The sequence below is a fragment of the Oncorhynchus tshawytscha genome, linkage group LG11 (genome assembly GCF_018296145.1).
Source record: "Oncorhynchus tshawytscha isolate Ot180627B linkage group LG11, Otsh_v2.0, whole genome shotgun sequence".
Lineage (NCBI taxonomy): Eukaryota > Metazoa > Chordata > Actinopteri > Salmoniformes > Salmonidae > Oncorhynchus > Oncorhynchus tshawytscha.
This window is the reverse complement of record NC_056439.1, coordinates 28,618,193-28,633,384: the sequence shown is the minus strand read 5'-3', so window position 1 is coordinate 28,633,384 and position 15,192 is coordinate 28,618,193. Positions and strand designations below refer to the sequence as shown.

The 15,192-nt window shown below is 40.0% G+C and overlaps 1 protein-coding gene across 2 annotated transcripts in view; it reads right to left on the bottom strand.

Moving 5' to 3' along the window:
- Positions 1–5,545: 5,545 nt before the first annotated feature.
- The window catches only part of LOC112261656 (gamma-aminobutyric acid receptor subunit alpha-2-like), a 40,219-nt gene continuing 30,572 nt past the window's right edge, over positions 5,546–15,192 (bottom strand). For both annotated transcript variants that reach the window (XM_024437149.2, XM_024437150.2), the window contains exons 9-10: positions 10,002–10,204; positions 5,546–8,101 (exon numbers count right to left, since the gene is read on the bottom strand). In XM_024437149.2, the coding sequence (XP_024292917.1) occupies positions 7,796–8,101; positions 10,002–10,204 (509 nt within the window). In that variant the 3' untranslated portion in view covers positions 5,546–7,795. The remainder of the gene's footprint in view (positions 8,102–10,001; positions 10,205–15,192) is intronic.

Sequence of the window (15,192 nt, the reverse complement as noted above, 5' to 3'; positions counted from 1 at the left end):
GCAGCTACTCTTCCTGGGGTCAATAAAAAACGAAGACACTAATATACCTTATAATACAATTTGTAAATACATTTTTACAACAGATTTCACAATACATGAAGTGTGTGCCCACCAGCCACTACTCTACTACGACACACAATCCAGGTGTACATGTCTACAGTGTGTATGTTATGTGTGTGTTTGTACCTGTGTGTGTGACTCCAGCCACCTGCCCATGTTCCCACACCAAAACTTATGAAAAGTCTGCCTTACAGAACATTTCTCACTAGATATGCCTCCATTGGACAGTAGCCAACTTTTTATTTTTATTTTTTATTTTTATGCATCCAGTCTTTATCAGTGCAAGTCAATCATTAACCAGATCAATGATGATAATATGCCACAACTCCTGTAATATTCATCAGATATTTAACCTGTGGAATTTGATGTATAAGAACCAAATTCCCACTTTGTAACTAAAAATGACTGTAGTTTTCTCTGCCAACCCCATTACATGTGAGTTATTATATGCTTGTGTGAATGTTTTTGCACGTCCCACTCCCACTAAGTCACTCTTGGGGGGTGGGGTCACGGCCAGGGATCATCCATTATTGACGGTGACCCTGGAGCATTTAAGGTTAAGTGTCTTTCCCAAGGACACATCGACAGATTTTTCACTAGTCAGCTCGGGGATTCGAACCAGCGACGTTTCAGGAAATAGGACAAATGTAAACATCCACCTAATTATTATTTTTTATTATTATTATGATCATAATAGGTGCTGCCTAGGCAGGGGAGAATGAAATGCTAGTCACATTAGTATGCAGATGCACTCCAGAAGTTCTCAATGCAATAACATGATGGAACTGCATGTCACCATGGCAATGCCCCCATTAGCATTCCAAACTGCTCTGAATCGTCTGGCTGGCTAACATCAGAGACTGTCTCCCTCTGCCAAACAAAGCAACTGATGTACATGTACTTCTTCAGTAGGCCCCCTGGGCATGGACAAAGAAAAGGGGAGGGGGTCCAGGCCCCACCCATCCTCTTAAAATGTCAGCCGGCATGTTATACATTTTCCTTTTCTGTTTTAGAGCTACTATACAGTAATTTCCTGTTGAAAAGCATATCTCGTTTGAAATGGTTCTGACACCAATGGTCCAAGGTGATGTCTGTCTCTAACAAAATACAATCCATCCCAATAGAAGTCTAATTTCCTTGGAGGATGACATTGAAGGAGAGGCCATGGTAAATAAAAGGCTGAAGGAGTTCACTGAAGATAGACGAAGAGTAGGCAACATGACCCTGAATGGCTGTCTTAGGGGTGACTAACCACTTCTCTTCCCATGCAGCAGTCAAGGTGATGCCTCTCTGTTGGATGGATTACTTTTCACCTCTCACCTGTCTTATCTTATGAAATGATCCTAATGATAATCCACACAATCTAGACTCAAAGGGGACCTTCACTTAGTTTTAACATCAAAGCCTCTGTTCGGAGACCTATCCTCTGTTGCTAGGCAACTGTATCAACACCTTGTTCATGCCTGACTGGCGTGCATTTAAAGGGGAATCTCACATCTCCTGGTTTGTTTTCACTGTTTCCTCCTCTTATTCTCTCTTTACCAGAGCTGTGTCTTTCTGCCCACCCATTAGGAGACCTGTGAGAGAAGACCTTATTCAAATGTAATCACAAGCTTGCTCTATCAGGTTAGCCAAGCCTCTCATGCTAACACCAACGCAGTTCAATTCCATTCCTTCTCATTCCCAGAGTAAATCTTTCCACAGCTTAGAAAAGTAATCATAATAATGTTTAAAAAAATAATAATAAAAGTGAGAACAGACATGCTGTTGGAATTCTAAAATGGCTGAAAGCTAAGTATTTGGGAAGACCCTGATTAAGTTTGCATTTCTGAAGCAGTTCCTAATGCCAGTCTCCAAAGAGGAAAGATTATTTCAGAACAAACTACCTTGACTTCTATTTTGAAGGGGCAAGAAGTAGATGAGTGATGAAGGTTAACAGTAAGAGAGAAGGAGAAGAATTGTCTTTGTTCACATTATGAACTTCTCCAGGGCCTAATTAACATGCATCAAAATGAGTAGACTCTGCAGTGACCTTGGCCTACAAATGAATCACATACTGACTATAGATGCAGCTTCTGAATGCATTAGCAGTAATCACACAACAAGGCAAGTATATGTTGGTTCCCAAAATGAATTGTCTGTTTGGTTTCACACACTTTACATCAAAAATAAGAGTAGCCCAAAAGAGTAGGCAGGAGGTACCTAAAACAGAAAAACTGCACTGAGCTCTCTTTTAAGCCAAGGTTATTCATCTTTGGATCTTCTGGCAAAGGAGTCTATTGATTATGTTTGGCGGGATCTGTCGGGTCTGTGTACAAAGAGAGCTAAGGCAGAATTGTGTTCGGTATGTGGTCTGTGCTCACGTATTCACTGTTCAGTGTGCGTATTATGCTGATGTTGTGGTTTGTCTGGGTTGGCACTGTGATTGGGATCTCATGTGGTCTCACGTGACATCAACTTAGTTAAAGGAAATCTGTGCATAAACAGTGAAATGTAACTAACTTTATTGGAGGAGTAAGTTCACCTTAACCTCCCCCCAAAAATAAAGAAAATGATGATGAAAAAATACATCAGTCTCATTTCATGCTCACTAATATGCAGGTATAGTCAATCAATCAATCAATTAGTCAATCAATCAATCACATGTATTTATAAAGCCCTTCTTACATCAGCTGATGTCACAAAGTGCTGTACAGAAACCCAGCCTAAAACCCCAAACAGCAAGCAATGTAGAAGCACGGAGGAAGAAACTTTATTGTTACATTATTGCACAGAGGAAGAAAGTGCAAAGAAGCACACAGAAACTGTACACTCACCTGGATGTTTAGTTCTTAATAACAAAACCAGATGACTCTCTGCCATCCATTATTTGGAGTATTTCATCCCTGATTTACATCAAGCTGATAGGACAAGCCCCTACTAAACCAGCACGCGTTTGACTTTTTCTAAGCCATTGTGTATTTTCAGTCTGATACACCAATGATTTTGAGCTCGCATAGTGGGAAGATGAAGACAAGCTCCCTTGACATCTGCAGACAGACACAGGCCAACTGGTTAAGGGGGCACAGTGGGATGCAGGAGCGGGAGCGGAGATAAGAGTTCTGATGACACGCGACAGCTCTGCCCGCTGGCGATTGGCCTCATAGATCCAGCTTAAAAGAGATCAGGGAAGAGAGATTGTGCTGCTCCTGATGGCCAGGGGGCTAAGTGTGTGTGTGTTGACAAATGTAACAGAGCCAAAGAATGGGTGTGTATCAGTGTGTGTCTGTGTACAGTATCTTTCTGTGAGCCTGTGAACACATACATGTCCTTATGCTTTGGGGTACCTTCAAACAAAAACATGGTGGTGGGGAGAAATGATTCCGTGAAACGCTGTTCTACGTTTTCAATTGAACTTTTCTGATGGATAGTGCAACACAACCCTAGGCCCTGCCCCAACGCATTGTTCCCATTGAAAAACATTGAGTTGTTCAGTTTTATGCATCAGTTTGTCTGGTTTGAAGGCATCCTTAGTTTATGTGTGTGCATGGGAAAGTGTCCGAGAATTTGTGGAATTTAGACTAGAGAATAGAGAATAAAATAATATAACCCTACTATCTTCTATCACCCTAGTTTATAGAGGGCCTACATTATATTCAGGTTCAACAACCTCATCAAGCACCACTTTACCTTCCAATGCAATTATAGGCTACAAGAGGACCGTACAGTTAATCTGAACAGGTCTTTAACGCAACATTCAAATTGTTGCTAATTTATAGTATCTAGGTCTATATGGGTTTCTAGGGAGGTTAATCTTAGTGGAGTTTGCAGTCGACACATTAAAAAGCAGACAAACACAGAAACAGATAAGTAGAGAGACAATTTGAGGATTAAGGGCGAGCAGAAAGGAAGAAGCACACAGTGAGGTAATTCTGCTGACAGACAGTGCACTGCTTGCTGTTTTCTTTTAGAGCACTATACTGTACAGTCTGCTCTGATATCGATTGTGCCCATTTCAGCAACACTAGGTATTCAGCGGTGTTGGGGTATCAGCAGTGTAGGGATTTCAGCAGTGTTATAATTTTAGCAGCGCTGGGATTTGGTTGCTAGATGTCCTGCTGCTGACAGTCATGTGTTGGCTCTGGAAGTTCTGAGGCCGTCTAATGGAGGTGTGTGTGTGTGTGTGTGTGTGTGTGTGTGTGTGTGTGTGTGTGTGTGTGTGTGTGTGTGTGTGTGTGTGTGTGTGTGTGTGTGTGTGTGTGTGTGTGTGTGTGTGTGTGTGTGTGGTTACACAACCCTTTAATTTGAGCATTTGGGGGTTTGTACAGTATGAAATATCTGCTATATGAATTGATGTGTTGGTGTTGACAGTAAGGGAAATGATTGCTTACTTCATTTAGATCTGTGATTCAGCCACTACACCCAGGCTTGAAGCACCAAGCCAGTAATAATCCGGGACAGGCAAGGGCAGAAGTCATGTTGGTAACACCCCCTTTCAGGCAATTTAAAATAAAAGTCTAACAGTAATTCAGCCATTTTTGTGGAATATTTTCCTGCTTCATATATTTACTGGCATAAATGTGACATTTTTAATCCTTAGGCATTATGTCACTCTTATGGCAGTGTTATGTTGGTTGTGTGTATGGCTTCCTCAAGTCAAGTGAAAAAGAAATACTGTCTGTTTAACTGAAGCTGGTAGGTTGACGGAGGATGTCTGCACATGTCCTGTTATGTGATTCATCAGCTGGACGCTTTGGGCTACTGTGTGAGTACGCTGACTAAACCCTCAATAGGGCAGCTCAATTCTTGACCATTCATTAAGAGTCACTTCCAACGTCAGGGCGCATGCCTTCAGGATATCTTAAGGTTCTGTATCATATCTATTTGAAATTTTACGGTTGTTAAACCTCTGCAATCTGTAACCTAAAGTAATAGGGTAGGGTATCTACACGATTTGTTGAAGCTCATGATAAGTATTTTTCATCGGACAGTTTGCAATGTCAAACTGAAATGCCATTAATATGGTAACTCGTGGGAATCTGCAAGAAAAACATGTTCAGTTCAAGAGGACACCTTCGAATGGGAGTGAAATCCGATTGTGTGCTCAAAGTTTTGAGAGTATAACTCTTTCTGTGATTTTGACAATATCACAATGGAAAAGCATGAGAATAACAAGAATTCTAGACTTACAGTAAAATGTTCAAATGTATTCATTGGAAAAATACATGACTTTATGATTGTATTGTGTGTGGTATATCATCATAAAGTAAATGTAATGTTTTGTGCCACATTTCTTTATATTCCAAATGTGTGTACAACACAGTAACAAATCCCACTAAACTACATATTTACTTACAATAGAAAATGCAATGGCATGGTACACAGTGCTAAAATAGAAAGAGAAACAGTGATGTGACCAAGAAAAATATCTCACAATTTGATTATATGATCGAGTTGAGTCAAAGAGAAATGAACAGAGACAACCTTGTCCATATGAACTGATTTGTGAACTTTTATTACAATTCGTATTTTAAGCATGCTTATTAACTATTTATGAACTAATTAAACAATTCAGGAACCATTTATTATGAGGACATGTAATCATATATACATAATGAATAACAGCTTTATATTGTGCATTAGCTTCAATGTTAACAATTTATGTAATACTGTTTATAAGCAGTTTATAAGCAGACCTTTAAACAAAGTGTTACCTGTTGGACTTGATATGACTACATTAGAAGCACTTACAGTTTGGTCCAAAATTATTGATACCCTTGATAACGATGAGCAAAAATGCCGGTATAAAATAAGAATTCAAATACTGAGCTATGTTGTATGCAAAAAAATGGTAATCTTATTATTTTATAATAATACAATTAATCAGAGAAACAGATTTTGGTTAACAACTAATATAATTGTTTTTCTCTCAAAAAGGTAAGGGTCAAAATTATTGACACCCCTGTTTTCAAAACCTTTGAATACCTCACCTTAAAAGGATAACGGCACTGAGACTTAGATTCCTCCATACAGAATCTTTCCAGATCCTTGATATCCTTAATCGACACTTATGTACTGCCCTCTTCAATTCAAACCACAGAATCTCAATGGGTTTCAAGTCAGGAGACTGAAATAGTCATTGCAAAATAATGTCTTTGTGGCCAATTAACAATTTATTTGTGGATTTGGCTTGTGCTTATTGTCTTGGTTATCATCCACTTGCGGCCAAGATTTTTAAAAATTTAAATGGCCAAAAATAAACAAAAATAGCTTCTTAGCAAAGAACAATTTCTCAATTAAGAATTTTGAATGGACGGTCTGGGAGTGGTCTGAGTGGAAAGGGAAAAACGGAAATTGAAATGTTATTAGCAGAGAGGTTTGGAACTCTATTTCTTACTGGTCTATTCACACATTTACCGTATGGTGATGTCACCATGGAAGGCCAAAACTCCATCCCACAAAAATTGTCCGAAATTTTAGGTGACCTTTTGTAACAGCTCATACACTAAAAGGACATTATAATAATTTTCTCAATTTCACAGTATTACTCCAACCTCATAGAGTGGAAATATAAAACACAGAAAAATGTCCTAGTCCAAATGCATGTAAATGCCTGGAGTTTGCTAAATGGCATTGGCACTTGGATTGGAACCAGTGCTTTGGTCAGATGACATGAAAATATAGCTCTTTGGCCCCGTACCTACTGTAAAATATGGTGGTGGATCTTTGCTTGTCCTGGGGGCCATTTTTTAAAGCATATAACATGCATACAATATAGCTCAATATTTAAATAATTTATTTTATAGTTGCTTTTTCTCATCTTCATCAATGGTGTCAATCATTTCCAACTCCACTGTATGCATCTGGGTCCTTTGAGAAAAAGGGAAAAAAAGCTACATTGCATATAAAATGGTGACAACAGGAAATCACATACTTGAGTCATTAGGAGTCATAACTCTATGATAGATAACAGTGATATTAAATATTGGCACACAGTACATTCCTGCAAGCCTTACTCACACTGTCTATTCACTGTCCTCTGTCACAGTGTCTTTGAGCCTACGATAGGAAGTGATAGGAAGAGATCCTTCATCCACCCCTGAACTTATGGTGAGTCTAGCTGTGTACTGCCGGAACCTGGAGGATCAACACTAATTTGTGTAGATCTGTGTTTACTGTGTGATGAAAAAAATGGTGCAACATGACTGTACGGTCTTTATTTCCAACTAATGAATTTGATCCGATTAAAGTAAAGAATAGTGGAAACGTAAACATTCACATCGTAAGATATGAAGAGCATGATATAGGTTAATAATGGAACAAAAACAGGAAATGGTTGCCTGTGCTTTCTTATACAGGAGTCTTCAATGCAAGGTTATAACTAGGAGTTGGTAACTATAATTATGCCAGTTGGTTTCTTGGAGGTTCAAATAGAAGGTAGAGAAAGCACCAGTGGTTTCTTTATTTATGTAAGTATAAGATCCTTACATCACTATAAACAAACAATCGTTAAATGTTAACCTCTTTACAAGTATAATCTCTCAAACAAATTACAATTCAACTAGAAGTTAGTTATCATTTACCTGGGTATCTCCTCGTAATGAATGCGCCTACAAAAGAAAGCAACCATATTGACTCCAGTGCATGCCATGGCTCCATGTAATCAAACTCACACACATAAAAGCACACAGATCATCAGTCCTGGGTCAGCTGTGTAAAGTTAATCCTGTCTCCTTGCAAAGTGAATATTTTGTATTCATTTGGACGGGACCATGTCCTTTATGACTGGTTCTCTGTTCAGGTAGGTGGCCCAGTAGACCAGGTTAAAACCACTGAAGAGCACAGGGAACATGATCCGGGACATACGGTCGATTTTGCTGACGCTGTTGAAGGTCTTCTTGTTCTGCTCGGGCTTGACCTCTGGCTTGGCCTTGTTGGGGTCAGAGGTGGCACTCTTGGAGATGGTGGGCATACCACCTTGGTCCTTGATGATGTTTGGAGCGTAGTTTGCCACGGCAACAGCGTAGGCATTGTTCTTCTTCGTGACGGATGCCTCCTTCTTCTGTTGTAGGAGAGAAATAAAATACACATTAGAGATTGGTTGTAATTAATTACTGGTTGTAATACAATGAGAGACACTACAAGCCAGAGGTAATACTACTATGAAAGCTAACTGATCCTTCAAGTGTTTGATTGTTACCAGATCATTGCATTTGTTTTCTCAATACCTCTCACACAGCTAAAAGCTCATCTCAAGGCACAATACCCAGACACCATAATGTGTTTGAAATTATTCTTCTGATTTGAAAATGGAGCATCTGTTGTACAGTAGCTTTTTCACAGTAATTATGATTCTGCCTTTAACCATCTATGATGTATTACCAAAAAAAGTGTATAATCTGCTAAATTGCCTGTTAAGCCTTATGGAGTTTCATTTCAATATCAATTTGGATTGAAATGAACAGTAACCTTGAGGTCCTTACGGAGTGTGAATCTCTTTGAAGTCTCTCATGACCATTCTAATTGGCCTCACTTATCAAATCTGTATTATGGCAGGATATGTCTAAGGTTTCAACCAGTTCAGTAGTTAAGCTGAAGTAAAAGCACACCCATCACTGTCGCTGTCACATACATTCCTCTGAGTATGTGAGTTGTGGGAAGAAAGTGTAATTATCAAACAATGTGGCAAAGAATTTAAGTTTATATCCTGAATACAAAGCGTTATGTTTGGGGCAAATCCAACACAACACTAAGTACCACTCTTAATTTTTTCAAGCATGGTGGTGGCTGCATCATGTTATGGGTATGCTTGTCATCGGCAAAGACTAGGGAGTTTAATAGGGGGGAAACGGAATAGAGCTAAGCATAGGCAAAATCCTAGAGGAAAATCTGGTGCAATCTGCTTTCCAACAGACACTGGGAGATGAATTCACCTTTCAGCAGATCAATAACCTAAAACACAAGGCCAAATTTACACTGGAGTTGCCTACCAAGATGACATTGAATGTTCCTGAACTGCCGAGTTACGGTTTTGACTTAAATCGGATTGAACATCAAGATAAGCAATAATCAACAACCAACTTTTTATGCAAATATTGAATAATATGCTAATATTGTACAATTCAGCTGTGCAAAGCTCTTAGAAACTTACCCAGAAAGACTCACAGCCATAATCACTGCCAAAGGTGATTCTAATATGTACTGACTCAGGGGTGTGAATACTTATGTAAATGACATATTTCTGTATGAAATGTTCAATACATTTGCAAAAATGTCTAAAAACATGTTTTCACTTTGTCATTATTGGGGTACTGTGTGTAGATCGGTGAGAAAAAAACATCTATTTAATCCCATTTTGAATTCAGGCTGTAACACAACAAAATGTGGAATAAGCCAAGGGGTATGAATACTTTCTGAAGGCACTGTAACTGTATCAACCATGTCCTACTTGAGAGATCACAGATCATTTGTGCGTTTCACCTCTGCTTTTGAAGCACCAACATGCAGCTCCTCATCTCATTTTATCTTCCTTTCTTTCTTTCATCCCTCCCTCTCTTTTAATAAGGTACCGCTTCAGATGCAATATCTCAACATGGATATTCAGGCAAACACTTCTGAGTATTAGAGAGCCTGGCTTGCTTTGAATATAATATATTTATTTATATGCTTCATCGGTAAGTCTTTGCATTTCCTTTACATTTATCTCTGCAATGCCATGGGGCTGTAGAATCTGTACATTAACCGAATGTATGACATTGTCCAGATTTGTATTTGTCTTGACAGCCGTTGTTCACTTGTTCTGCACATACCTCTTATTGCATTACTGAATGAAAACTGCTATTAGTGAGTACAGTACCATGATAAAGATGCAGTGTTAACTCAAATGCAGGATTGCATGAGACATTCAATTTAATGAACAGCAATATAGGACTGTCAGTGGTCAGTGGGGTTGCCGTGGTTACCTTGACGTTGACCACACTTTTGCCGTCCCAGGCCCAGCCTCTTTTAGTGAAGTAGTTGACTGTAGCAAACTCGATGAGGGCAGAGAACACAAAGGCGTAGCATACTGCGATGAACCAATCCATGGCCGTGGCGTAGGCCACCTTCGGCAGAGAGTTACGGGCACTGATACTGAGAGTCGTCATAGTGAGCACAGTGGTCACACCTGTGTCATCACAATAAGAGAAACGTGATCACCATCTAAATCAAAAATGTTGACAATTCATTTCAATGATTAATACTAGTAATTCCATCTGCAGTAAGTGAAGAGTACTGTAGTTTTTTCCTTGTTCACTTGTATTTCCATGTGTAACAGAAAATGGTATTTCCATCCACAATGACAACCGATTATTCATGTGGATGATTCTCTGGTAGGCTAAGTATTCCCACATGTAGTGGCAAACACCTGTATGTGTGTTGAATGAAGCATTCTTTCAAGATGTAACTACTGTGGCTGCTGTTACTGTGAAAACCTGGGGAAAACTCCTCACGCGCGAGCATTACAAAGCAAATGCCCATCCCCATACCATGCACAAAAATTAGGGCTGTCAAATTAATACAATAATTTAATAGAGTTAATGGCCCTAAAGAAAGCTTTTTCCACAAAAAAAACTGTGCATTGAGTTGCAGGCATACTATGCATTGATTGGGGACGGAAACACAAAATTAGACGGTTTTAATTTAATTTTCACAGTAAACACAAGTCACTAACATACTAACATACATAACATCACTCCCGATGGTTAAGTAAGCCTACTCCATCTTATCAATATTTTTTACACACACACACACACACACACACACACACACACACACACACACACACACACACACACACACACACACACACACACACACACACACACAGCTTATTAACACTCCCGATGGTTAAGTAAGCCTACTCCATCTTATCAATATACTTACACACACACACACACACACACACACACACACACACACACACACACACACACAGCTTGCAAACACTCCCGATGGTTAAGTAAGCGTACTCCATCTTATCAATATTCTTGAAGTGACACACACACACACAGCTTACTAACACTCCCGATGGTTAAGTAAGCCTACTCCATCTTATCAATATTTTTGAAGTGACACACACACACACAGCTTACTAACACTCCCGATGGTTAAGTAAGCCTACTCCATCTTATCAATATTCTTGAAGTGACACACACACACACACACACACACACACAAACACAGCTTTAAGTACTGTTAAGGCTTCAAACATTCTAAATGAGTGTGACTATAGGAAAAAAGAGCGGGCTCTATGGATACAAAGTACAAAGAGCTTTTAAACTTGTCTAACAATGTTATGAAAGCACTGTTACCATCTGTACTGTTCAGATAACTTTACACCCATAGGCCTATACACTCTCCCGCCTACACCCTCCTCTCGCTCTTGCCGGGCAAGTTCATTTTGCATGGCTCAGTGCCCGGGGTGAGCGGAGTTTGAACATTTTAGGCCATTCCGTTGGTCCTTCAGAAATCTCCATTCACCCAGGAAACGGGCCAGGCAAATCGAACTCTCCCACTTAATCCCGTTCTCATACACATCCTCACTTACACACACACAATCATAAACACCCCACTCTTGCATATGCAGCCTACCTTTAAAGCATCTCTTTGAGTAGCCTATTCCTTTTCGTGATGTATTGATGTCTCTACCTTCTTGCCCTTTGTGCTGTTGTCTGTGCCCAAAAATGTTTGCACAATGTTTTGTGCTGCTACCATGTTGTGATGCTGCCATGTTGTTGTCATGTTGTGTTGCTACCATGTTGAAGTCATGTTGTGTTGCTACCATGCTGTGTTGTTGTCTTAGGTCTCTCTTTATGTTATGTTGTGGTGTCTCTCTTGTCATGATGTGTGTTTTGTCCTAAAAAATTTTTTTTATCCAAGTCCCCGTCCCCGCAGGAAGCCTTTTGCCTTTTGGTAGGCCGTCATTGTAAATAAGAATGCCTGGTTAAATAATGTTTAAATAAAAAATTAAATAAATAAAATGTCAGTTCTTCCTGTGGTCAAGTAACATAACTAGCTAGCTAAATATATTTTGTTATCAAACCCCCAAAAATAGTGGCTCGCAGTGGCCCGTGACTTGCGGACAAATCTGCGGCAGAAAGAAAAACAGCTCTGGTAATATTGGGCATAATTTTTAAATGATTTTGGCTAGAGGCACAAGGTCTTCTGAGATGTAAAGGGGTTTCATGTTAAGGCACAAGCATTGACTAGGTCATGTCTAGATGGGGTACAAATTGTCAAAATTATGTCAAAAGTAGTTTTAGATAACCCTACGTTATTTACCCTGCTGCATAAATTCTCCGAAAGCTAATATGACAAGTCCATTTTGACAAAATATGTGTCCCTTCTAGAAACACCCATTGATCGTAGCTGTGTTAAGTGTTGTGTTTTGCGCTTAAAAAGTGTCCGTGCGGAAACATGTGCACTTACGCCTTGATCACACCGACAGCATCATTGCATTTTAGTACACCCTAAGTACATTCATTTCCAATGGAACGCTGTGTTTGTCTTGCAGCATTGCATTGAAGAGGCAGTTGCAGTTCGTTCTGTGTGGTGCATACATTGGATTTATTGAACGTATTCATCAAACAGTATGTGTAGACGGCTTGACAGAAATGGTAGCAGAAGGTTAATGTTGATCTTATGTTTCACACATATCTTGATGATGCTGCGTACCATTTTGCGCTAAGACGCTGTTGGTGGGATCGATGCGTTAAGATTCTGTGCAGTGAAGATATAAAGATGTGATTAATGGCGTCCCAAAAATGTACGCCGATAAACATGTCACGAGTTAAACGCATGATGAACGCGTTTACTTTGACAGTCCTAACAAAAATAGTCACGATATATAGATAAATATCTGGAAAAATATGTTTTACTGTTCAATTATCTCAAGTCAAAGGTGAGCTGTTGTCATGACCTTTTATGATGTCTAGCACATCCTTTCTATGATGTGTTTAAGAAGGCATTTCGGCAGTGCAGTTCAAGTAAAGTATTACCAACAAGCTGATATGAAGTACTCGGCATGGTGCTCGGCACGACGAGACGGCCTACAGGGAGGAGGTGAGGGCCCTCGGAGTGTGGTGTCAGGAAAATAACCTCACACTCAACGTCAACAAAACTAAGGAGATGATTGTGGACTTCAGGAAACAGCAGAGGGAACACCCCCCCATCCACATCGATGGAACAGTAGTGGAGAGGGTAGCAAGTTTTAAGTTCCTCGGCATACACATCACAGACAAACTGAATTGGTCCACTCACACAGACAGCATCGTGAGGAAGGCGCAGCAGCGCCTCTTCAACCTCAGGAGGCTGAAGAAATTCGGCTTGTCACCAAAAGCACTCACAAACTTCTACAGATGCACAATCGAGAGCATCCTGGCGGGCTGTATCACCGCCTGGTATGGCAACTGCACCGCCCTCAACCGTAAGGCTCTCCAGAGGGTAGTGAGGTCTGCACAACGCATCACCGGGGGCAAACTACCTGCCCTCCAGGACACCTACACCACCCGATGCTACAGGAAGGCCATAAAGATCATCAAGGACATCAACCACCCGAGCCACTGCCTGTTCACCCCGCTGTCATCCAGAAGGCGAGGTCAGTACAGGTGCATCAAAGCTGGGACCGAGAGACTGAAAAACAGCTTCTATCTCAAGGCCATCAGACTGTTAAACAGCCACCACTAACATTGAGTGGCTACTGCCAACACACTGTCAATGACACTGACTCTACTCCAGCCACTTTAATCATGGGAATTGATGGGAAATGATGTAAATATATCACTAGCCACTTTAAACAATGCTACCTTATATAATGTTACTTACCCTACATTGTTCATCTCATATGCATACGTTGATACTGTACTCTATATCATCGACTGCATCCTTATGTAATACATGTATCACTAGCCACTTTAACTATGCCACTTGGTTTACATACTTATCTCATATGTATATACTGTACTCGATATCATCTACTGTATCTTGCCTATGCTGCTCTGTACCATCACTCATTCATATATCCTTATGTACATATTCTTTATCCCCTTACACTGTGTATAAGACAGTAGTTTTTTTGGAATTGTTAGTTAGATTACTTGCTCGTTATTACTGCATTGTCGGAACTAGAAGCACAAGCATTTCGCTACACTCGCATTAACATCTGCTAACCATGTGTATGTGACAAATAAAATTTGATTTGATTTGATTTGATTTAAAGACTATCAGGTGCTGGAGGACATGCGGGAATCCCACCCTATCAAACCACTCCAATGCTTTGAGAGGATAATGTGTTTTCCTGTTGATGTTGCATCACTCCAGACCTGTACTCCTACATACACGGGAATACACACAGAAATAACACAGACATCCACCATATTTCCTCCGCTTCCTTGAGTTTCCTTGTAAATGATCAATAGGTGTCTCTCCCCCTCAAGTCCCTGTTCTATGAATTCAGTCAAAGCAAATACAAAGCATCTTCCTGTCTCTTTATTCATTCCCTGGCCTCATCATTTTCAGAGAGAAAAAATACACTTAGATTACTGCATTGCAGGTGAAGGTGAGAGGATAAACAAATCTGGAAAACATGTTTTCCATTGACAATCTACACATTGTCATTGTGTACTCTAAACATGCAGACACAGGCATGTAAATAGACAACGAGTTATCATTTCTTCCTTCAAACCTCTGACTAAGATGACATTGAAATAATGGGTGTTTTTTCCCCACATGGCTGCTGATGGATAGGTTTTGTTGTGGCTTTTTTTCATTGCATTTGAGGAAACATGAAACTACATCAAACATACCGCAGGCTAAAAGGGTAAAATAACAATCCTCCGATTGCGAGGATAAAACGCCCTGTGGGGATATGCTTTGGAGGCTTGAAGTGGTGACTACATAAATAATTTAACCAGAACACCACCACAGAGCCAGATCTCATAGAACTGAGACAACAAGGAACACAGTTCTAAAAGGAACACTTTTCCTTAGATGGCCTTTGCTGAAAATCTGCATTATAGCGCAATTTATTTCCGATTGAGCCAATATATGCACCGTTTACCGTAAATGCAGTCTCCGCGAACACGAGAACAATGCCTTTAAATTTCAATTGCACTA